Raw genomic sequence first — 23,235 nt, 5'->3', positions numbered from 1 at the left:
CCTACTCGTTGTTTGATTCGCTGTCACGTTTCGCGCCTTTTTGTCGAAGCATTGTGGGAAAATAAGTCATTTCCGGCTGAGTATTGTGAGTTCTTGGTGTCGTCAGCCCTATTTTGGTCAAAAATCGAGCAAAACATGACCAAGTCTAAATCCAAGAGCAAGAAAAGCGACAAAGGAAAGGAAATTAATAATCCGCCCAACGCTGGCGACAGCAGAGTGAGTGAAATGTATCAAATTTTATTACGAATTCACTGAAGCCTTGTCGCTTGAAGGCCGCCATTTTGGATGTGATTCACGTGCGAGTGAAGGAACACATGTTTTGTGTTCGATTAATAGTTGACTAAACCTTTCGTGACGAACAAGAAGTAATTATTGGACCTCACAGCGTAGCTGAGCGTATCGTAAGAATTTAATTGAATTTTGAATTCGATGAATGCAACGGTTATTCAAAGAACTAACTGATTGATTTCCGGTTCACAGCCCCCAAGTTCATGTGACATTCGTCCGCCGACTCCTGCTATTCAAAGTCCTGTCACTTCAAGTTCGAGACTGCCAAAGCCATGGTTTCAAAGCGAAATTCTAAATATGATGTAAGTAAACAGAAAATCGATCTGGGTTGGTGTCATAATCTTATTTGCCCTACAAACACCAAAGCATTCGCGCCTACAGTAACGTCCCAGTCTAGTTTACGCGACAATAACCTCGCGGTCACGGATAATTGTTCAGCAAACGTGTTTTTGTTGAAGTTCTAACCGCTGTGGATTTGATAATGACCCATCTAGGCAACCACACTTTGATAACAATACTCTCGATTTGCAAACACATCGACGTTGGAGGTCGAGCCTCCAATTGTTTACAATTGTCTTAAGAGGGTTGATAGAGGTATATGTATTTGTCCACTCTCGGCGGACTTGCTGCTGTGCATTTGTGTTGAAATCGCGGCTCGTTTGTCGCTTTTTTTTGAACAAAAAAGCACACCGAAATGGTGCCGATTCGTTTGATATCAGCTCATTACATGGCGGTTTTGTTCTGATTTCCTGAGGCCAATTGTTGAATAGAATAATAGGTCTTTAATTCTGCACGACGTTTTTTGACAGTTTCGGATAATGATTTGCCCTCGGGCCAGGAAGCGAAAGTGCACTCAAGAGGCTTGTACAATTGACAAAATATTTTCCCACGAAGAGGCCGCAAAACGTTTGTGACAAGTGTGATTATCACCACAATAATGTGGTCGCGGTTTCTCAGAGAATAGGGTTTATCGATAAATGCACATTTGTGTGTGAAAACTCAATTGCGTGAGAACGCGACTGTTTAAGCTTGTTTACTAAATCGATGATCCGTTCGATTCAATTAAGGCCACGTGGAGCAGAGCGGATTGAACAGTGCAAAAGAATTACAAGACATTGCCACATTCTGAGCTGTTGTGAATATCTTGTCACGCTATCTTATCTCCTAGAATTCACCAGGGTCTTCACTATCTCTTTCCCCTCAGACTTGAACTAAAGATGCATGTCAAGTCGATTTGTCGTCAAATCAGGCAGAATATATAGACGAGACATGTAAATTGACCTAATTATAGAGTTATTTTCACCAAGGTATTTTTAGCGCCTCTGCTTCCACGACGTTTCGCCACGAACAGAAATAAGCTGTGGTGGACTAACTGTTGTCTCAAAAATAAACTGACTCGGTAGTACAATTTTGTAATTGATGCCTATTTTTTTTTTTGGTTTGAAATCTTTTATTGTCATTCTAAGAGATAAGAAAATTTTAATGCTGTTGTTTTACAGCGAAGGACGAGTTTTAACCTTAGCCTCCATAAAAATGTCATTACCACAAGGCTTTCCTTCAGCTGGTGCATGCCAGCAAATCCGATTTTAATAATACTTCTGACTAAATGGCATGTAAATTTCTCAAATTTTCTATACGTTAAGGCCATTAATTTAACACAAAGAGACCCCTACTGCAAATGATTAAAAGAGAAGTGTCATCATACTATGAGATTACTTCACTTTTAAATAACTTAATTCATAACAAAAGTATTAAACTTGTCTATGGGATTAATGCCATATGAAGCAGCACTAAAGCTATTAAAAACTACCCCCCTTAACAAAATTTGTGACCTAAGTTTGTGTACTTAAACACCACAATGTGATTTGTTTTCCTTACAAATCCCGGTAGTGATATTAATGTGGTTGAGCTGTGAATAGGAGGATCATGTTTGCATATACACTGAAATTGCGAAGCAAAAAAGGAAATTGCCAATAAATGATAATTATGATGATGTGTGCTTATCTATTAGTTTTATTCAAAGTTACAAAGATTTCACTTTGTTGAAAAATTTGTCAGTAGGGGACTGTTTTCTAAGTCAAGATCTCGACCTTTTCTCGACCCTAATAGCTGTCCAAAACCAAAATTCAGGGAAAATGCCAAGTTTTATTTTTAAAGAAAAAATAAATAAATGAATCATGTGGTAGGTACTTCATGTGCATGGTCACACCATAGATATTCATTCATAGACCCAACAGCTAAAATTAAATACCAATTTAACGGTACCATGTGAAAGTAAATGTACTGCTAAAGAGGTTTCTTTTGAATGGTCACAGTGTAGGATTAAATTCCCAGAATCAAATGTTAGAATTAGTATTGGTAATAGCATGATTTGTAGTAATATTAAACATAAATACCACAAGTGATATTTTGAAATTGTTGTATGTAATTTTAAAAGTCGTTAGGCAAGTGAAATTTGAGACAATTTTGAAATATCACGAGTTGTATTTACGCCAAATATCACATACAAATCATGCTATTAGTAATGTTGTTTATACTACTACCCCCACAAGGTTTGTAATTTTCACATGTAGGTATTTCAAATTAAGCTGAAATACCACTGCTCTAAGCCAATCAAATGTTAGAAATTTCTCATGTAGTAGTATTACATAATAAGTAAATAGTACCATGTGAAAGTACTGCTGAAGAGGTTTTATTTGAATGACTCTACAAGGTTATCTCATCCACAGACTCCAAAATTGGAATGTCACTTTTCATAACTTCCACTTTTAACTTTGAGACTGAAAGGGCAAAGTTCTTTTCTGATAAAATGGTGGGGCAGATTAATAGTTTCCTAGTTTGCCTTATCAAAATAAAACAACAGAACATTAGATAATGGCCAAATCTTTTTGGACTGGCTAAAAATAATGCAGGGTGACAGATGATATTTAAAGGTTTGCAATCAGAGTAATAACAGACTGTTTACAGATGAGAAAAATCAACAGTTGCCTCTTAAATTATTAATATTGCTATAGATTGAATTAAGTTGATCAATTCCTGTGCCAGAAGATAACACAATGAATCATTGCTATTTCATTCCTGAATGCTTAACATGTACCGGCTGCCTGGAGGTTGGCCACCTCATTTTCTGAATAGAGACAACTTGGAGACAACTGGGGACGAGTCAGCCTCATTTTGGTTTTTCATATTCTTGGCAACCTGTGTTAGTTCAGGAAGTGAATTGGGTGAATTTTTTTTTTAATGAAGCCTACCGGTAGTATTATTTTATAACCTAGTTGCTGATTTTTTTTATCCTGTTCTTAAGTTATAGAAAGAATCATTTTGAAAGTCACTGATTATTTGGTAATTCATGTATTCCTTTGTTTTTGCAGTGTAAATGATTCCAGTTGTTTTGTTATTAGAGAATGAGAAAATAGGTAGAGACTAACCAACTTAAGCAAAAACAGTAAAAAAAAGCAAAACTAGCCAACTTAAAAAACAAACAAACAAACAAACAAAACCAAAGAAATACAATGTTTAATGGCAGTACATCCAATAAGTGTCTACTTATCTGCCACATTTTGAGGAGACTGGAAAACCAGAGAGGGTGGAGAAAAATTGGTGAGAATATTCTTTAACTTGGCTGCATTAAGGGCATAAACAGATCTTTTATTGAAAAGAAAAACATTTAATTACTGTTGATCTGCTTACCTGTCATCAGCTCTTATTAAACTTTCCTGCTCACATAGTTAATCAGTTTTCTGTGGGTCTTGCTTATGTAAAATGTCACTAGAGTGGTCAATCTGCCTTCAGGCAACTCTAGTCAATCATGTTTGTCACGAACTGGAGTTTTATGAGGATAATTTTCCCTGGCAGTGAGCTACTTGGGGTTTATCTGTTGATGAGTTCTTAAAAGTAGATTTTAAAGTCCACTAATTTAGGACCAATGCTGTAAACATCCTATCACATGGGGGTGGGGGAAGGGGGAAACATTGTAAGACTTGTACAAATCAAACAGAAATAGAATATGGCATGGCAAACTTCTCTTATCTGTGTGGCCATTTAAGAAATTGTGTCAAATGTTAAGTTTTTTAACTATTTGTTTTCTGTGAATTAAATTCTTCAACTATTTTTTGTGAATTGGAATTTGGCCTGTTTTTGTACCTACATTCCTTGTTGGAGTAGAGAAACTTGTTTTACACTTGAAAAAAAAATCTCAAACATCTTTGCAAAGTGTAGCTTATAATAATATTAAACTTCAAGGGACATTTTTGCTAAGTGTTGTTTCCTTCTTAAGGACAATTCATCTGATCATTTAAAAAAATCAATATCTTGCATGCAAGTGAAAAATGCAACGAGAAAGGTTAGTTGTCAGACTAGAGGGACTGCAGACTTCTTGGAATTTTGGTCATAAAAACTAAACCAAGAGTATTAATACTTTTGATGCAGGTAAAATTTCTCCATTCTTTGAGTTATGTGCGAAAAAAGCCATATGAAGCAAAGATTCAATCCCTAGTGATGATTGTAAGTTTAATGAACTTAATACTTTGCGTGAGTATATTTTCTTTCTAAGGGAGCTAAACTAAGGAGTAATTCCTTGACCTACTTCAGCTTATGATAACCCAGCCTGATTGTCTCCCACTGCGCTAAAATAATTTGCTTTAAGAAGAGAAGTAGTTTTGATACTTTATGCTGAAATACTTCATTTTAAACTTTAATGTGTGGTTAGCTAGTTTGTCCTTCCTAAAATTAGTAGATCTTTGGTAAGGTGTGTAATATTATGCATAGTTTAGTGATTATTCTAACAAGGTAAACTCTTGCTTTGTACATCTATATTGATCTGCTTGATTTGTTAGATTGGAATTAAAGTGTGATTTTTAATGGGGTGGTATTTTTGGCACAAATAATTTTAATATCACTCTCCGCCATGGCAATATTTGTAATACTAAGCGGTGTCTCTTTCACAGCCAATACCTTGCACAGCCGCAATTTTACTAAATTTGAGTCATTATACCAAACATTATTGAGTTTTGTTTGGTCAGTCTGGGTCTCGTGTCATAAACTGTTATGAGCGTGCACAAAGATGTGGGACCCAACCCAAGCACGAGGGAGATGACATGCAATGAAGGGTCTTTAGTGAAAACGTGAGAGTTTGCCCCTCCTCTATTTACTAACTAAAGAACCTTGACCTTAAGTAGAAGATAATGATGGCATTTCACCCAGATTCAAATTTGTTCGCACAAAGAAAATCACGATATATATACATGTATATATATATATATATGGGTAACCTTTTGCTTGGTTTGGAATGTTTTCCTGGTGTATTAAATATGGGAAAGTGGAAAATGGTTGAGTCATTGTAACTTCTCTCTCTCTATTAAGGCAACTGAAAATGGAAAATTATATTTCACTTGAATGAGTCTACCCTTGGCTTTTATTTTAAGACTCAACTACACCCCTTATTTTTCCACAATGGAATTAAATTGGAGTAAAATGGGAAAAAACAAATGAAAAAGTGTGATTTAAAAAATAGTTTTCAGAAGTGTGACGAGTTTAAGATATCTTCATCTTTGTCATCTAGTTTCCTTTTGTAATATACATGTGTTACAATACTGGGATTAAAAGTTGAACCTTTCATTTGTTGTTGCCGCTCACCGAGGGTGGTAGTTAAGCCCACAGTGGGAGGTATTCAAGTGGGCATGCAGACAGTATGGTCATGCTTATTACTGACGTCGCAAAAGCTATTCTCTTTGCTCTGTGGAGTGTTAAATACATATGGCTCCATGGTTATGGACATTGACGTTGTTTTTAGCAAATACTGTTTGTCGGCGGGTATTGATGCTGTACCCATTTGTTATATTTATCAAGTACATGTATGCGGCATTAACATAACAACCACTTCATTGGTCATATATACTTAACTTATATTGCACAACATCACACCATGGATCTTGATCCTAAATACTGTGGACAAAAATTGTAACAGTTTCAAAGTTGCTAATCGAGAATATAATTCAAATGAATTGGTTACTGTTTTGCAGTGGACATAAGCACTCTAACAATTTGAAAGTTTATTGTCAATTAAACATTGTTAGTTAATTATATGTAATTAATTCTTAATAATGTGTCTCAGCTCTTTGTATGTGTTAGTGGTCAAAGTTACATTCAGGTTGAAATTTTTTAACCTACTCATAGATTAATTCTAAATTTCCTTCATCTTTTAGCCCTGCTTTATAAAATAATTAGGGTTAGTGGACTAAGAAAATTGAGAATCAACCGAGGTTAAAAAAAATTTCACCTGAATTTAACTTTGACCTGTAACATATGCATGTACAGAAGATGTTACCAAATGAGATAACCTTTGCTTGTTATCTAGGTATGCATTTGGTGATTCAAGAAAGCCTTCCACACAATCAGCCACTCTTATTGAAGAAATTGTTCATTCACAGATGGCAAGCTTGGTATGATCTTGATTTTATAGATATGCATGTCTTTATCTTAATTGAAGGGATGATTTATTGGCTGTTCAGAATTTCGGAGTGTTTAGTGACATTTAAGTATAGGAGGAGGGAATTTTTATCGAGTGGTGTCTTGTAAAGACTCAATTTTATTAAACTCTCAAGAATGGCATTACGACATCCCTTAAAAAGATTTCAATGAAGCACAAGCTCTCGACAATATCAACTAAAACAGTTGAAGCTTATATTGCTGCCTGCATAGCTACAATGACGTGGATGCTTATAAATGTTGATAAATATAGAAGGTTTTATTGAAGAGGTCTTCTAGAGCAGGATCTCCTGAGAAGGTGTTTTGACAGCAGTGGTTATTAAAGGACAATTTCCTAGTGAATGGGGCTTATTTGAGGGGGTAATAATTATTGGAGTATATTAGAGGGTATATTATACAAGGAGATTAGAACAGGGAGGTCTATCAGAGAATGGGTTTATGACAGAAGGGATTTCTTAGAGGAATGACTTGTTTATTAGCACAGGAGGGGTCTATCAGAGGAGGTTCCATTTGAGAGAGGTGCTTAAAGGGGGGATATACATAAGTTTTATTAGAGGAATTATGGTAGAGGTTTATTGTGAAGCAAGGTTGTGTCTACAAAAGTGCAGTCCGTCAGAGGGCCTTTTTGTTTTGGGGGGGGGAGGGAGCTTTTATGGAGAACAGGTTATCTGTTAGAGTCTGTGGGTACGTGTATTTTAGATAAGTAGAAATGCCCAGCTGTGGAGATTTAAAATCTGTAGAGTATCTCACCTCATCCCTGATGCACACAATCAACTCACTGACCAAATCATAAAGTGGGTGGGGCTCAGGACTTTTCATGTAATCCTACATGTACTGCAAACCACTTTGTAAGTGATAAAATACGTGATAAAAATGCCGCCAGTGACCGTATTCCGTATTCTAGGAGAGTTGGCTGATATGGATAAGACCTGGTTTAGGAATTTTAACTGGTTTATTAGAGAAGGGGCATGTTGCGAGCCATTCATTGCAAAAGAAACTTAATCGATAAAGGGGTGAAGTAGTCAGGTGACTCATCGGTATTGCAGGGAAGCTGATTAGAGAGGATGGCTCCTTGGAGGGATTGAGTGACTAAGCATATCTGCCTAACTGCTTTGTATGAGGAAAAACTGAGCGGATTTGAAGTAAAACTGACAGAAGAGCCTCAATATTACATTTCAACTGCATGTAACTACCCATATGTTTCAATGTCCCTTGTACTGGCTGTAACATTATCAGCTTTAATGGGCACAGATAACTTTGACACCCAACTTGCGTATGGGGAAGAGATCTTTAAAGGCATACCTGAATGGGTCCGATCATTCAGTCAAAGTCAAGAAAAATGCAAAAATGGTGTAAAATTAACCAGAAAATTCCAATGAAAGTCTTGTTCCACAACTCGCCCTACTTTCTCATAAATCAACAGGTTGTGCGAGCTGCTGAGGTAACAAATATGAGGGGTGGAAGATTCATGAGTGTTGAAGATATCATTTTTTTGATGAGGAAAGACAAAGTAGGTTTTATGTAGATATAACATAACACTCCCCCATGAAAATAATAATTATAATTTTAATAATTATTATTATTGGACGAGGCCGAGAATTATATGAAGAATTATGAAAATTGAGGAGGGTGTTATCTGCCAAGGCCAAAGACCAAGGGAGATGATGCTGTATGAGATCTGGATAATTCATCCATCTATCTTCATGTAGTATCCATTCATCCATCCATCTATCCATCCATCCATCCAACCATCTGTCCGTCCACCCTTCCCTCCAATTGTCTGTCCATCTATTGATGTTGCCTAAAACCATGTGAAATACATTTATAATAATACACAATAGATTTATAAAATAGTAAAGATGCTAAACACTATTCTAAATTATTTTACAAAATGTTCAAAATTATATTGGCAAGGAAGCCTATATAGAAGGGGGACTTATGAACTATAGGCTTCTTCATACTATATGAAAGGATAATTCAATGACTATTGTATTATTGATTCAACAATTTTCCAGACTCATAACATCCTTGCCACTAATTACATGTATATTGTAGAATTCCCATCTTTAAAACATTTGCCTTTTCCTTTACAGATTCAGAATATAAATGCACACATACGTTCTTGACATCATCATTTTAAATGATCACAGACAACTTTGTCATGTACAGGGGGGAAAGATCTTTCAAACAAAAGTTGAATGGGCATGAAAATACAAAGATTCCTTTGAAAATCTATTTCCACTACTCATCTGCACAGTTTCAGTCTTTCTAAAAGTGTTAGTTGTCCTTATAACTTTCTCCACAGAAAAGAAATAAAAACAGTGCAAGAAAATACAAAAAAAAAAAGAAAGAAGGTAGAGGAAAAAGCAAAACATAAAAGTCAATGGCAGAAGTGAAACTTTAAAACCTGAAAACTCGATTTATTTTGGGACAGATTGCTCCGTATCTACTGATTTTGCACTGTAGAGCATAACAAGAGTTAAGTAAATTATCGTTACGTTATAGGAAAAGCTTAGGAGGTTAATCAGATATCTGAACTTCAAGGACATGAAGAATAAATCCCAGAAACAAACATCTCAAGATGATGATGAAGTCTTGGAAGTTTCAGGTTATTTATTTTGGTAAATTTTAGTCCATGTATGTGTTTGTCAGTATACACCTGACATTGGGGTATAGAATGGTAAATTCTAGATTTTACAAGACTGTGTGACCCAAAATTCAAAATTCAAAATTCAAGACTGAAACTTTTAAGGAAAGTGTGTTTATCAATAATTCTGAGCCCAAGACTTTGCTTTTAAAAAATCCAAGCGAGAGACTCTAAGCGCCAAAAATTTTGAGATAATGGTACAAATAAATCAAAGCTAAATAAAATGACCAAAAATTAATATACCAATGGAAGCCAGGGGAAGCACGCCAATATCCTGCTTTGTCTTGTTTTACTGTCTTTATCTACTACCTCAGTTCAATAAGATGTACCCATAAACTCTGAAAAGTTCAACTTCTGAGGGCAAATTTGAGACTCCAATACCCACTGGAAAAAAATTTGGACTCCAAGATGAAAGAATTGCCCAAAAATGAGACTTCGAGACCCATCAAAAACGCTTCCGATATTTTGAGATCGGGCCAAAAATTTTCTGTGACCCATGTTTTTTGAGGTACCATTCTATACCCCAGACTACTTAACAGAGGTCAGTGAATGCAGCATTGGGAAAGCATCTGCTTTAATAGTGCTTCAGCACTGTCTTATTTAAAAGAATTAGTGTTAGTAGACCTATAATGTGATAACTTCCAAATCGAATGTCTTTTTACCCTGTGCTTTGCAAGCATTGCACACCATCACGTACTGATGATGATGACCATAGAGAGGAGAAGTCGTCATGTCACGTTGCTTTGGTAGCAAAATTACTGGATGACAATAAACTGAAAATATCACTTAAAAAGTGAATTTGCACTTTTTTAAACTTCATCGATCTTATTCATTTAATTTGTCAAATCATCAAATTTCTCTGGAGTTGAATCGGAAAAGACCATGTCTAAGTTTAGAAAAACAAGAGAATTTTTCTGTTGTTTTAACGTGCCCCATGAAGCAGGCGCGTGAAAAAAGGAGTTGTCATGTTGTATTCATGCAATGGCGGCTAAGAAATTTACAAAAAAGCGTGATGCATGTGCAAAGTTGTTGTTTTTCTTAATAAAAACTATTGCTTTTTTTACCATTCTTGTTGTCGTCGTCATTGTCGTTGCTTAAGCTCACTATTGTTGTGATCCAGAAATTTTGCTTCCCTAGTTATGACTGTTAGCTGAATTTTTGTTGAAGGAAATTTCTTGTCTCTTGTTGCAGCCAGTGAAATGAAAGGGAACAAGAGGCGGAAGGTTTGTTATGACTTCATCAGCTCAATAGATCAAACAGGTAAATAAACACTATTTAAGAAATCATTTGAGCAGAATGGAATTTATTTTGAAAGTACTTTACTGCCTTAGCTAACACTTGAATAAACCAATAGCAGACTAATAGGAAGGGGGTACAGTTCTAACACTACAGCTGTACATGTATACATGAGTTTGATCCTAGCAAACTGGGATAGAATTATAGTATTATGTGGCCTCAGGGGTTACTTTCTGTGAAGTACCAAAGCTTGTTGGTGCTTAATTGCACAAAAACAGGGACCACCCTGGACCTCATGTTTTCCCTGTGAAGTCGTAATACTCCCAGCTGCTTCATTCTTAAAAAACTGGGATAACACCTGACCTATTGGGTACCCTGTGAAGTAGTAATACCCCAGCTGCTTTATCCTTAAAAAACTGGGATAATGCCTGACATCTTGGGGACCCTGTGAAGTAGTAATACCCCCAGTTGCTTAATTCTACAAAACCTTGGAGAACACCTGACCTCTTGGGTACCCTGTGAAGTAGTAATACCCCCAGCTGCTTCATTCTACCAAAACTGGGATAATGCGTGACCTCTTGGGTACCCTGTGAAGTAGTAATACCCCAGCTGCTTTATCCTTCAAAAACTGGGATAACGCCTGACCTTTTTGGTATCCTGTGTAGTAGTAATACCCCCAGCTACTTTATTCTACAAAAATTATGATAACGCCTGACCTTTTGGGTACCCTCTGAAGTAGTAATACCCCCAGCTGCCTCATTCTACAAAAACTGGGATAATCACTGATCTCTTGCGTGCCCTGCAAAGCTGTACACACCTATAAGGCCCATTTATAGCAGTACAACTCCTCCTACGTGGTTTGTAGTGGAACCCTGGAATATCACGTGACTCACATGGGCAGATGGAGAATCTCTGAACACGTCTGTAATCTAGTTGTGTCTTTTCTTTATTAAAGTTAAGTAATTGAGCTAATCCTGTCGTACATTAACAGGTTTGCACACCTCCACTCCTTACCATCCCGTATCCGATGCAATAATTTTGGATTATTATTTTTAAAAAATTAATACTAAATATTGTGTTCATATCAGGAAAGAAAATGCCTAATGCCCTTTTTTTATTTTCAGGGGAACTTGTTGCTTTGTTTGATGATGATGATGTAGATGAAGTAAAGCAAGAAAGAAATGAGGTGGATAAGCTTTATTTAATTATTTTTATTTTGTTTTTCATTTTGCTTTTCATATTTTGCTGTGACACTGATAAGATCCTTTGTTTGTTAGAGAGCAGAACGTTTATCACGGACGCTGGATCCTCAACAATATATGGAGTTTACAGAGTGTCGTCAGGCAAACTTTAGTAAGTATTGTTGTTAATTAGTTGTGTTTAACTTTCCTCTCTGTCTGTCTATTTCCCCTTTACATTCTTACCTCCTGGTAAAGACAAAAATCTAAAAATAACATGGCTACCCCTCTTTTTGAGCACAACTAGAGCCAGGAATACTATTTACTACTTTGCATGGCTAGATTATCCAGGGGCTAAGATTCATGAAACCCTCCTAAATTAAAAGGTAGATGTACTAGTTCTCAACAGCATGAGCATTCTTTAGGAACATACTTACTATCCTTGAGGCCGGCCTTCATTATTCCATCTCCAAATTAGACTAACGATAATTATTTTTCTCAGTCATATAAATTTGACTTTCCATTTTTTACTAAAACTGTTTTTTTATTTTCCACATAACTACATTTGAAAAAGGTCTAATTTTAGGCATTCATATTTTATTCCTTTTTGTAAATATCTGGAATGCCTTACCTAATAGCAGTAAGTGTGGTAGTACTTCTCTAAGCATGCAAACTAAAGGATTAAGAGCAGTGTTTGACCAGGGCAACATAAGATCATAAGGTTGTTTGCCCAAAATGTTGTAAGGTTACTCCTTTTGCAGTTTGATCTTGTTGAGTACATGTGTGAAATGTATGTAATTTTTCCTCATATTCTTTTTCTTCAAAATTTTTATTTGTTATGGCCTCTGGCTGCATAGTTTTTATCTTTCTTACATGTATGTTTTGGGGGGGTTGGATTTGGGTCATTTAAACATGTATTAAAGGGCTTCATGTCCTACTGTTTTTCTACCTTGTATAATATTACCCTTGTTATGTATCCTTAATCAGCAAATAAAGAAATATCCTTTTCTCTAATTCCTGTAGATAAGAAAGCTGGTAAGTTCAAGGAGTGGCTCGACTGCGCTTCCCTTATCGACATGAAACCCAACACACCAGTTATGGAAGTCTTAAGCTTCCTGGCTTATGAGACAGTCGGACAGGTGTGGGCACATGATGGTAGTTGTGAAGAGCAACTCCCTTAAACCAACGGACGAACAACAGTTGACTGACAGTCAGTCAACTGTTGGCCAACAGTCTACCGAGTTTTTGCACATGACAACAAGGCATGCTGTTGAATTGTGTCTTAAGTGTTTCATTTTTAACCGTTAATTTCCTTGCAGATGTTACTGTCAGTAAGGTGTCGCTAATGTATTGGTTACAGTCGGTTTAGGAGAGTTGTTCTTTACAATTACCCACATGACTATTTTTTTTTAAAATTGGCACATCATAAATCTAGTGGATATGCAACAAAATGTCAAGCCTTCTTCACTTTAGAAACAATGTACATCTCTATTATTCTCTAGTTTGTTTAATATTGGGTAACACCATTAAGTACACGTATCTCAAATGCTTTTGAAAACCCAAGTGTTCTCTGCTTTGTCATGCTATTGAGTCCTCGTCTCTATAGAAACATGTACATAAGCTCTTTCTCTGGTTTGTTTAACATTGACACCATTTAGTATTTGTATTTCAGATGTTATTGAAAACCCTGGAAAATAATTTTTGACAAGGAAACGAATTTAACCTGTGAACAAAGATGTAGTTCTGGTTGTCATTTGTCTCAGTGCAAAAATTAACATCAGTGGGCTGAGACAAGCAACAACCAGAAATACCTCTGTGTTCACAAGGTGATGTAATTTAAAGTTAATAGGAAATTACCATAAAGTACCTTTTCAATTATAAGTCATAAGTAATTGACCACTCCAGAAAATACCAGAACATACCATAATGCTCTTGGTTTGTAACCCCAAAATTTTGCATAAGCATTGTCTTCAGTTTCTCTTGGGATAATTTTAAACTGAAAACAATGCTTATGCAAAATTTTGGAGTGACAAACAAGGAGCATTATGGTATGTTCTGGTATTTTCTGGAATGGTCAATAGTATTAATAATAACTTTACTATGTAAGCTAACTGTAAAGATATTTCATGACCAAGGGTCTTGGCAAGTTTGTGTGATACATACATATGTACAGGTAATCTGTTCATTTCCAAGAGTTTTCACTTGAAATTTGCTTCTGGTTTAACAGATTGTTGACTTGGCCTTGTTGGTGAAAAAAGATTTGGAAGGAGGTGATATGATGACACAGGTCATGCCACCAGTCTCCATCCTATCAGAGAGTCAATCTTCAGTTGCGACAGCTGCTACTGTAACATCTACACCCTCAACCCCTAACCACACTCCGCCTGGTACCCCCACCACGCCCACTACCCCTTTTCTACCAAGCCCTACCACTGGTGGGACAGGTAGTACTTCAGCTACATCACAGAATCCAGTGTCTAAACAAAAGAACAAGAAGAGGAAATTAAAGGTAAATTTGTTTGACTTTCAAGAGTTCTCTTTCTAGCTTAAAGATAGCCTGCGTAGCATGGCGGTTTTGGTTGGGCGCGCTAAGTAATAAAGGCGGGCGAGGGCAGAGAAACCGCGGGGAGATTGGGGCGGAAGCAACTTGAAAAACCGCCTGCACGGACGGGGGGCTTTTTTGAGTCGGTCCGTATGCCAGCGTACGGATCGTTCCGATTGGTTCGGAATGTTCGCCTGTCAATCAAATATTTTGGTAATCTCCCATGGGAGAGTTTCGAGGGACTGAACAAATCATCTCCGCAAAACAAAATCAAAATATCAAAGAAGCATTGACCGGAGCGTCGTCGATCTTGAATATTTGACGGGAAAACAGGGCAATTGTATTGAAGGACTTGAGGCCTAAAGAGGGGAGCCTTGAGGCCATTTACAGTCTTCTTCAAAGGAGAGATGTCATGGAAATTTTGTCAACAAGATTTGGCAAGAGCATGATCTTTACTGTCTTTGCTATGGCCAAAGAAGAAATATCCTCATCGAAAACCTGTATGATCACAATTTCCCCTCTAAAAAGTACTATAGACGACCAGATTACTGAAATGTTGTCACTGAGCTGTAAAGCAATGGACCTTATGACGGAAACAGTAAATTTCAGTGCTTCGAGAAAGTTCACGTCAATTTTCTCTATTACTCGGTGTTACAGAATAACGCACTCCGGCGCAATACATCGAACGGTCTCCGCGATTGTGGTCGATGAATCGCATACAGTAGAAGAAAGACGCACAGCGTAATTCTCCATACTTTTTTGCTTGGTGTAGCTTAAGTTTAAGCTACAACTCAAATCTGAAGATCGCGCTATACGTAAAGATACAACATCCTGCAAACAACACTTAAAAAGCCGGGTCCAGCGTCAAAACATTCACGGACAAAGCAGTGACAAAGAAACTACAAACCAAGGCTCCTTGGTTTGTAGTTGTCCAGATCCAGGCATTTTAGTCGGAAAAGACCAAAGAAACTAAAATATTTATTTAGCCGTAATAAAAAGCTTTAGGCTTTAAGAGTGGTCAAAGAAATTAGTACTTTACAACTGCATCTGAGATCAACAAATTCTAATTAGCGAAAATAACATTAACCACAGGAAATAATTACTCAATACAGATTAAACATACCAACTTCATGACCTCTAAATAAATGTAAGACTTAGTGCAGCAAAAATAAGATCTACTCAGTCAAGTTTAGAACGCAGTGTAGTCACCTATGCGCGAGATAGCCACAAAGAAAAAACCTGTGTTTGTTCAAGCAAACTCCAATTCCGGCCAAGGTCACGTTTTACACTATATCACGAGCTTTTGTGTCGTGTTTAGGCTGTCAACACTTTATTTCTGATTGGCTGGGAAAACTGAAACCAAACAAGTTGTCAACAGGATGTCAAAATGAGTTGAAGGGGGCGGCAGTTGAAAAGGCCACGAATCCGGGCAGGCGGTTTTTATTTTTCTCGCGGCTTCGCCGCTCGTTCTCGCGCGCTTCGCGCGCGAATTTCGCGGCTATGCCGCTCCTGCGCCCGGCTGGACAAAACCGCCATGCTACGCAGGCTAGCTTAAAGAGGAATGAAGATTTATGGCTGATTGCAAAGCCAATCGTGAACTTACTTTTGAATACCAACTGGTGTCCAAAACATACAGTTCTCTTGGTATACATGCTATGGCTTTTTAAATATATATATATATATATATATATATATATATATATATATATATATATATATATATATATATCACAATAGGCTAATTTCAATATATTAAAATTCATTCATGGGTCCAAGTAGCCTATGTCAAAAACGGAAATAAACTTCTGGTTTAGTCGGTCTGCAAAACAGCACCAAAATCCTTGTTATGGGTCCCCACCTGTGTACCAGGATTTGAGTACATGCGATGATTAGCCTGTTAATAAAGCCATTGTTGAATTGCCAATCAGGTTGAAGGGAAATTCAAAATGCATTTCCAGTAATTAGTTGAGTCTGTTGGGGGCCCAGAACAAGGATCTCAGCACTGTTTGGCAGATGTTAAAAGCTGGGTTAAGATAACCCAGGGTTAGTGTGAGATTTGAATTCAGATTTGAAAGCTTAAAAAGCATTCAACTCAAAGTAGACAGACTGCAAATTATAGTAGTTGCTAAAATATATTTACGTGTCCCAACTGTTTATCAGTTTTAATTCTTTTTGTCTACAAGTTGATGATTGAAAGCTCTAAATAGAACAGAGAAAATTATCCCAGAAAATGCTTTTGAACAAAAGAAAGAGTAACTTGGGTTGAATTTAACCCCAGGTTAAGCACTAATCGGCCTTCGAACAACTGGGCCCTGGGTTAGTTTATGTCTGTGACACAGTCTAGGCTCCAGGGCTTGGGGGAATAAAACAAAAATCAACTTAAGGCTCAGAAATGAATACATTTCTTTTGTTTTATTACCCCAAGCCTCGGGAGCCAAGGATGAACTTTAATATATTGAAATTGGTCTATTGGACTATTCAGTATCTGATACCTTTAGTCAAACATGTACTTTTCAAGGAATTTGGCTGATTTCTGGCCTCAGTGAACTTCTCAAGACAGAAATCTAATTTATACTTAATTTGCATGTTGTTTTATTTCAGGGTACTGCAGCAAATCTCTTAAACAGCAGTGGTGACTGTATTCAACCTCAACACATACGTGAAGCCATCAGAAGATACAATCATTTTATAGGATCAATGGCTCCCTTTTCTGTGAGTTTCTTGTATAAGTTCAAATGCTGGTGACCTCATTAAGAAAGACCCATTTGGTATCTGAGACTAAGTCCAAAGGGAAGGTGGTAGGTAATGCTATTTCTGAGTTCCAAAAACTCTCACTTTCAAAACAAGGGCAAGTGCAAAATTTTTGTTGTGAAAATTAATTTCATATCAATGGCTTTGCTCTGAGCCTCGCCTTGAAACAGAAGCTTGTGGCCACTTAGAAATGACCTACCATAAAATTTCGAAAATGAGTCCCGGGGCTTATATTTTTCAAAGGTCCTTTTTGAGGGGCTTATATTCAGAGGGGCTTATGTACAGAGGGAAATTTGCGTTTCAAAATCGATTGGGCTAGCTTATAGATGGAAGGAAATTTACTGTTTTTGCTTTGTTTTGTTTTGCATTTTAGGGCAATTTCCAAGTACAAGCCCCTGGGGGGCTTATATTCGGAGGAGTGATTTCCCGGAAGGTTTTTTGTGTTACAAGTTTGGGGGTTATATTTAGAGGGGCTTATTTTTGGAATTTTACAGTATTGCAGTGAAAATCTTGTTCCACTACCCTCCTATACTTCTTTTTCTAATTAATGCCTTTCAAATGAAATAAAGGGGAAAGGGGAAAAGAGAAAAAGAAGTGAAAGGTGAAAGTGAAAGGGCTCCCAGTGCCACTTTTGAACCCCAAAACTCAAAATTGAACCACAATACTTGCATGGTCCTTTGCAGAAAAAATGAGGGACAACGTGTAGCCTACAAGTGAGAGAATAGGTGTCCTTCACTTTTTCTGGCACAGACTTTGCTCTGTTAATTAGACATCCATACATAACCTGGTTTCCAGCAAGGTGGTTTTAAATGTGACAGTTTGTTTTGTTTAATCTTTTCAGGCACATATAAAGCCAGCTCTTGGATACAGAACATTATGCTGCTAACAGAGACAGAGTATTAACACGTTGTCATGTTTTGACTCGAGATGTGTGGGTTATGAAGTTGGAAAGCGCAACAAGACTTTTTCATTTTTCACACTGTTTATTTCCGAGGCAATACCTGTATTTTATGTTCATCTATGTACAAAATATAAAAATTCTACTGTTAATTATACACCTCCCACTTCAAAATGGTGGAATACAAATGTAATAGTTTGAAAACTTCAACTAGCTGATAAATGGAAATATCATTATTTATAATAAATATTGTTCATGATGCAGTTGTTTTCTTCTGGTAATGTGGTGTAGGCAGCTTATGATTCAAGCAGCAGTGCTTCTTTTAACATTCTCTTCTGCTCTGGATTCAGTTGGTTAGGGAACTCGATATTAAACTGAATTATAAGATCTCCTTTTGTATTAGGATTTTTGGAGATGGGCATTCCTTCACCAGGAACTATCTTTTGATATCCAGGTCTGAAAAAGGAATGTGAAGTTATCAAAGTTTAATGGTATGATAATAGTCTTTCCTGACAAACTTATGAAGCTGCAACATTTTCTTTCAAAGCTTGTTGCTTGACACAACAATGGCAGATCTAGATCTTTAAGAAGGTGAAAATCCCTTTCATGCCAACCCTGAGAGAAGAGGAGCAAGGGCCCAAACTAAAAAAATATTATTTTCTCTCAGCCCTGTGTTTATCACTTTAGCTGCCCGGTCTAAAGTACAGATCACATTCTACAGGTCAAGAGTACAGGTCACTGCTCCATCGATAAATTACCAAACCACACAGATTCCACTTGATCTAATAGAGCATTTTGTTAGGAGATTAGGGCTAGGAGACACTTTTAATGCAGTTTGTTTATCTGTATCACGGTGACCTGTACTCTGACGTGTGGAAAAGTGACCTGTATTTTAGCCCCGCTGCACTTTAGCCCATAAATTAGGTTGAGGCCTGGGTCCCTCCCCTACATATGCTACTGCACAATGCTCCACAAAAAGCTCTAGTTTTCATTTTTTGTAGTCTGACTCACTGTAAACCTCCTGACCACTTTAACTTGGCACAGTTTATCAACTTAATTTTCTTATGTTGTTTGTGGACATCTACATTGTAAGCACTAGAGGTAATCATTGATTACGGATCCGTGTTTGTCACCTACGGAAACGAAAGCGTGTCAAAAGGAGTCCAGTTTCCTGGCCGAGATGCCCCTGAGAAAATGAGTTGGGGCAGCTAATCGGCAGGCACCCCAATACCTCGAAAATTTGTGCCTTTGTACCACAGGAACAGCAAGATTAGGATGCGTTCTGACTTACTTGACAATGTCATTGATGGGAATGCTGATAAGTCTGCCATCAAGTGTTGGTACATCTACCACACAACCAGTGAGTGCCTAGTACAACAACAATAATAATTGACTTGCATTAAACTGCTCACCAGAAATAATAATAAAAAATTATTCACCCCATTTAAGTCCCATATTGGTTGATGGATTTGACTTTAGAATGTTGCATTCTAAGCCATGTCACTGCATAGTTTCTTTGGAAAAGAAAACTCCCTTTGCACTGTCTAGCATTACATACTGCAGGCAGCAACTGCAACCCTTAAAATACAATACAGGGAGGACTTGAAAGAGGGCTTTTCAGTATCAGAAACACCTAGGGGTATTAGCATGTTGCCGGTAGACATTTTAATGTTCAACTGGGTAGAGAGAGACTAACACAGTTTCTTGTCTAGAGTAACAAGATAGCTCTACCTCCAGCTGTTTGGGCCTCATTTGCTTATACTGAGTCTTTTTTTCTTTAAAATCATTTCCCTCCACTTCCAGTGGATTATTTGAGCTAACATTGCACTTGCAATCTCAACAAAAATTAATAGGGAGAGAGTGGTATATGTAGCTGGAAATAAATTTGGGGGTTAAAAAGTGAGTGGTCAACACAGTAATTGCTTTAATTCATGATCTTTATTTACCTTTCCAAGAGGAACAGTGGCAGTATAGACGAGGTTGTCATCATCACGCTTGAATATTGGGTGAGGCTTGTCTTTTACAATAAACACAATGTCAGCTGAAAAAAAAAACAAAGCAGAAAATTAGATATGTAATGCTTGTGTAGTTCCTATTGGAAAGCCAAGCATAAGGAAAAAAATGGCAAAGAGAAACAAAAAGATTAAACTAAAAATAATTTGCCAAAAGCCAAAACAGGTCAACATAACCAAGCATGGTTTTGAACTACAAATTAATTATTTGTTCTCCTTCCTTAAAAACCAATAGGAAAATGGCTGAACTTCATAATCCATTGGCATTTCTCTCAAAAGTCTTGCAAAAGGGGTCCTCTATGTGGCTTACATTACTGTATGGTAGCTGACTTTGTTACCTGGAATATTGTTGGGGCCCTGGTCTCCCTCCTTGGGGAAAGTTATTTTTGTTCCAGCTCTCCATCCCTGCTTTACATTAATGGTCAAAATCTTGTCCCTGATGTTTGATGTGTGTCCATCTTCATTCATTACCTGACAGAGAGAGCAAAGGTTACATTTATATTAGACATCTAAAAAAAACTTTGACCTACAGTGCACTGTTGCTAAATCTCCTGGATAAAATATCATCTTTTGAGCTTTTCTGTGCTTTAGTTTGAGATTTAGCCCATTTTTGCCTCTAAATTTGCATTTTTTTTATTCGTAGTGCAGTTTCTGGGGCATTTTTACACGTATTTAGTCACTGACAAAGATAATTTCGGCATTAAAACAATGATCGCCAACTTTGGTAGTATGCAATTCATGCGAGACTTCATACTATGTCCTAAGCCATTCCTGTTGTGGGCTGGGTCAATTTTTTGGCGAGGGGTAGTGAAAAAGAGAGTCTCCAGATTTTAGATCTCCAGAGGTTGGCATCTCAGCAGTGTAGTTCACTTTGTTAATTAACAGAGAATATGCTGCATATTTTACTTCACACCTGCAGTTGTGAAGAAAATACACAGAAGTTTTAAGAAGCCAGAGTAGACAGAGAAGTAGAGTAGTGGTCTAATACCTGGTTCATTTGTTGTCAGGCTACGTAGCAGTCATTTCTGCTTCCTTTTAGCCATGTGGGAGAAGTGCACAAGAAGAGCGAGGAAATAAGCAAAAAAAAAAAAAAGGCAGGAAGAAGGGTTGGGGAAGAAAGAAAGGAAAACATTTCCTTTGCTATCCTGCTTCTATCCCTACTGCTTATCTTCTGCCCTGTTTTGCACAAAGCCCTCAGACATCTTTTGCATAAACCCCACTTTACGGCTTAAAGGAAACGGCAACAACTGCTATTTTATTCATTAAACATACAAAAACAGAGAAGAATAAAAAATGAAGCAAGAATAAAATTGAACATGTCTTCAATGTACGTAGTACTACACCATTTCTTACCCTTCTTGAAATTTTCATTTTCTTCACACAACCTTTAAACACTTCTTCTAGGGTAAGGTACAGTTCTCTCTCAATGGGTGGATCCTGCTTGCGGCGACCACGACCATGTATCCCGCCAAACCCTATTTCTGGATCGTAGGAATCAAACAATTCTGAAACAGGAATCAGATAAGGGATAACCTCAGCATTTCTATTTCACAGCTCAGAGAAAAATTTTCAAAACTGACAAAGTGTGCCATATTTAGGTTAGTTTTGTTTTTGATTAACAAATGCGTGAGCCAAAAAGACCAATGTACCTGCAAAGGGGTTATCTCCACCAAAAAATTCTGCAAACACTCGACCAGCATCCCCATGAAATGTATACCCCGTTGTCCATCCATCTGTTAATCAACAGAGGTTTTGACAAGTAAGTACAATGTACCAGTAGTATTCCATGCAATATTTGTTCATCATAATAGTAAGGATATTTGAGCATAATCCTTATGATGATACAAGCAATGTAGGGTCAATAGTTAGAACATGACAGGTTACATGATGACACGACAGTGAGGCCCTGCCTTAGGGTAAAATTCCAACAAGCGACATAGCCTTGAACACAGTCACATAAGACAATATGAAATGGTGAAAAACGACATAAAGATGGGTTAAATACTGATGGAGACATGGCCTACTCCTCAAAATGAGAAACGACCGTGAAATTCAGACCAGGGACATACCTCCCTCCCTTACAGTATGTGTTGAGGGCTAAATATCAGGCACATACAGTCACATCCCATTGCACAAGACACCCTTAATGGAAAGCCACTCTCAAGGAAGTGCTTTGAATCGGGCCTAAATTCTTCAGTATGGGTAAGATGTGAGCTTAAACTAGGAATTGAACAATTTGTGGTAGTTCGCATTGAAGAAAAGATTATGCTCCAGCTATCGTGAATTCATTACATTTACCACAGAATTTACCCCTCGAAACAATGACAGAAGGCTATACAGTGTAGAGTTCCACTAAATGACGAAACAGTGAGGGGTAATCCTGGGGCAGTCATTTCTTCTGAATGATAACAATCAAGTTACAGAACAATCCACTCCATACCCTTCTCTGGAACACCTCCTTTCAGACCTTCCTCTCCAAATTGATCATAGATTGCTCTTTTCTTAGCTGAAAAAAGAGAGAAAAGTTGCATTTCAAAGACAGAAATTTATGAAATTACTGGGGATCGTTTCAGGACCTGTTCACACCCGTTGGGGGGGGGGGGGGGTACTGTCATATATGGGCTATATAGGCATGTGCCACTGTGACGGGTATGGTTTTCAAGTATTTTACTCTGGGATAGGGTATATAAATGAGAGAGTTTGGGTCCAGAAGAGGGTATCAAAGAGGGTATCATTTTCCATTTAAACTGATCAATTGTCTGAAGATTTTAGTCTAGACTAGGGAAACCGGAAATTGCCACTAAAGAATATAAAAAATCAAATTCGGCTGGACCGTGCTAATGACCTCAGTTGTTTTTGGAAAACAGCTACTTAAGGATAGGGGGGGATTTGGGGAGTTTAGTCTAGTATAGGGTAGCAAAATTCACTTGAACTAGCTCTGGTATAGGCAAGAGGTTCCAGGGTCCCAGCGGCACATCCCCACCCCAAACGTCTTAAAGTACTTCCCCCGGGCCTGTTCAGTACTCCTCTCACTGATTGGTTGAATTCACTGAGCGCTAGTTCCCCGTGTGTACAAATTTTCCACTAAACGCGAGAAATAGCAACGTGTTGTACACTGTAAATACATGTAACTGCAGCTATAGTGGGCAGCCTTTTCAAAACCGGCCGGCTGCCGGCTCAACGAGCCGCCTCCTCTG

The 23,235-nt window shown here is 37.5% G+C and overlaps 2 protein-coding genes across 4 annotated transcripts in view; one reads left to right on the top strand and one right to left on the bottom strand.

The window, feature by feature from the left end:
• Positions 1-56: 56 nt before the first annotated feature.
• Positions 57-18,289, top strand: LOC140949736 (transcription initiation protein SPT3 homolog). Of its 3 annotated transcripts, none has more exons than XM_073398877.1 (12): positions 57-216; positions 481-590; positions 6,644-6,728; positions 8,198-8,284; positions 9,280-9,382; positions 10,613-10,681; positions 11,782-11,843; positions 11,935-12,010; positions 12,859-12,974; positions 14,063-14,344; positions 16,979-17,089; positions 17,970-18,289. In XM_073398877.1, the coding sequence occupies exons 1-12, from the start codon at positions 136-138 to the stop codon at positions 18,012-18,014; spliced, it is 1,227 nt and encodes a 408-aa protein (XP_073254978.1). In that variant the 5' UTR covers positions 57-135; the 3' UTR covers positions 18,015-18,289. The 3 variants fall into 3 exon arrangements, with proteins under 3 accessions (XP_073254978.1, XP_073254991.1, XP_073254985.1); XM_073398890.1 differs by having other exon boundaries at positions 62-401; XM_073398884.1 differs by lacking the exons at positions 57-216; positions 481-590 and adding an exon at positions 6,028-6,140.
• Positions 18,121-23,235, bottom strand: part of LOC140949759 (dnaJ homolog subfamily B member 13-like) — a 10,733-nt gene continuing 5,618 nt past the window's right edge. Inside the window, exons 3-9 of the mRNA XM_073398901.1 lie at positions 22,479-22,544; positions 21,688-21,771; positions 21,392-21,543; positions 20,377-20,509; positions 19,973-20,067; positions 19,318-19,394; positions 18,121-18,482 (exon numbers count right to left, since the gene is read on the bottom strand). Coding sequence (XP_073255002.1) covers positions 18,323-18,482; positions 19,318-19,394; positions 19,973-20,067; positions 20,377-20,509; positions 21,392-21,543; positions 21,688-21,771; positions 22,479-22,544 — 767 coding nt within the window. The 3' untranslated portion in view covers positions 18,121-18,322. The remainder of the gene's footprint in view (positions 18,483-19,317; positions 19,395-19,972; positions 20,068-20,376; positions 20,510-21,391; positions 21,544-21,687; positions 21,772-22,478; positions 22,545-23,235) is intronic.

This window comes from Porites lutea, chromosome 1 (genome assembly GCF_958299795.1).
Source record: "Porites lutea chromosome 1, jaPorLute2.1, whole genome shotgun sequence".
Lineage (NCBI taxonomy): Eukaryota > Metazoa > Cnidaria > Anthozoa > Scleractinia > Poritidae > Porites > Porites lutea.
This window is presented reverse-complemented; position numbering and strand designations above follow the sequence as displayed.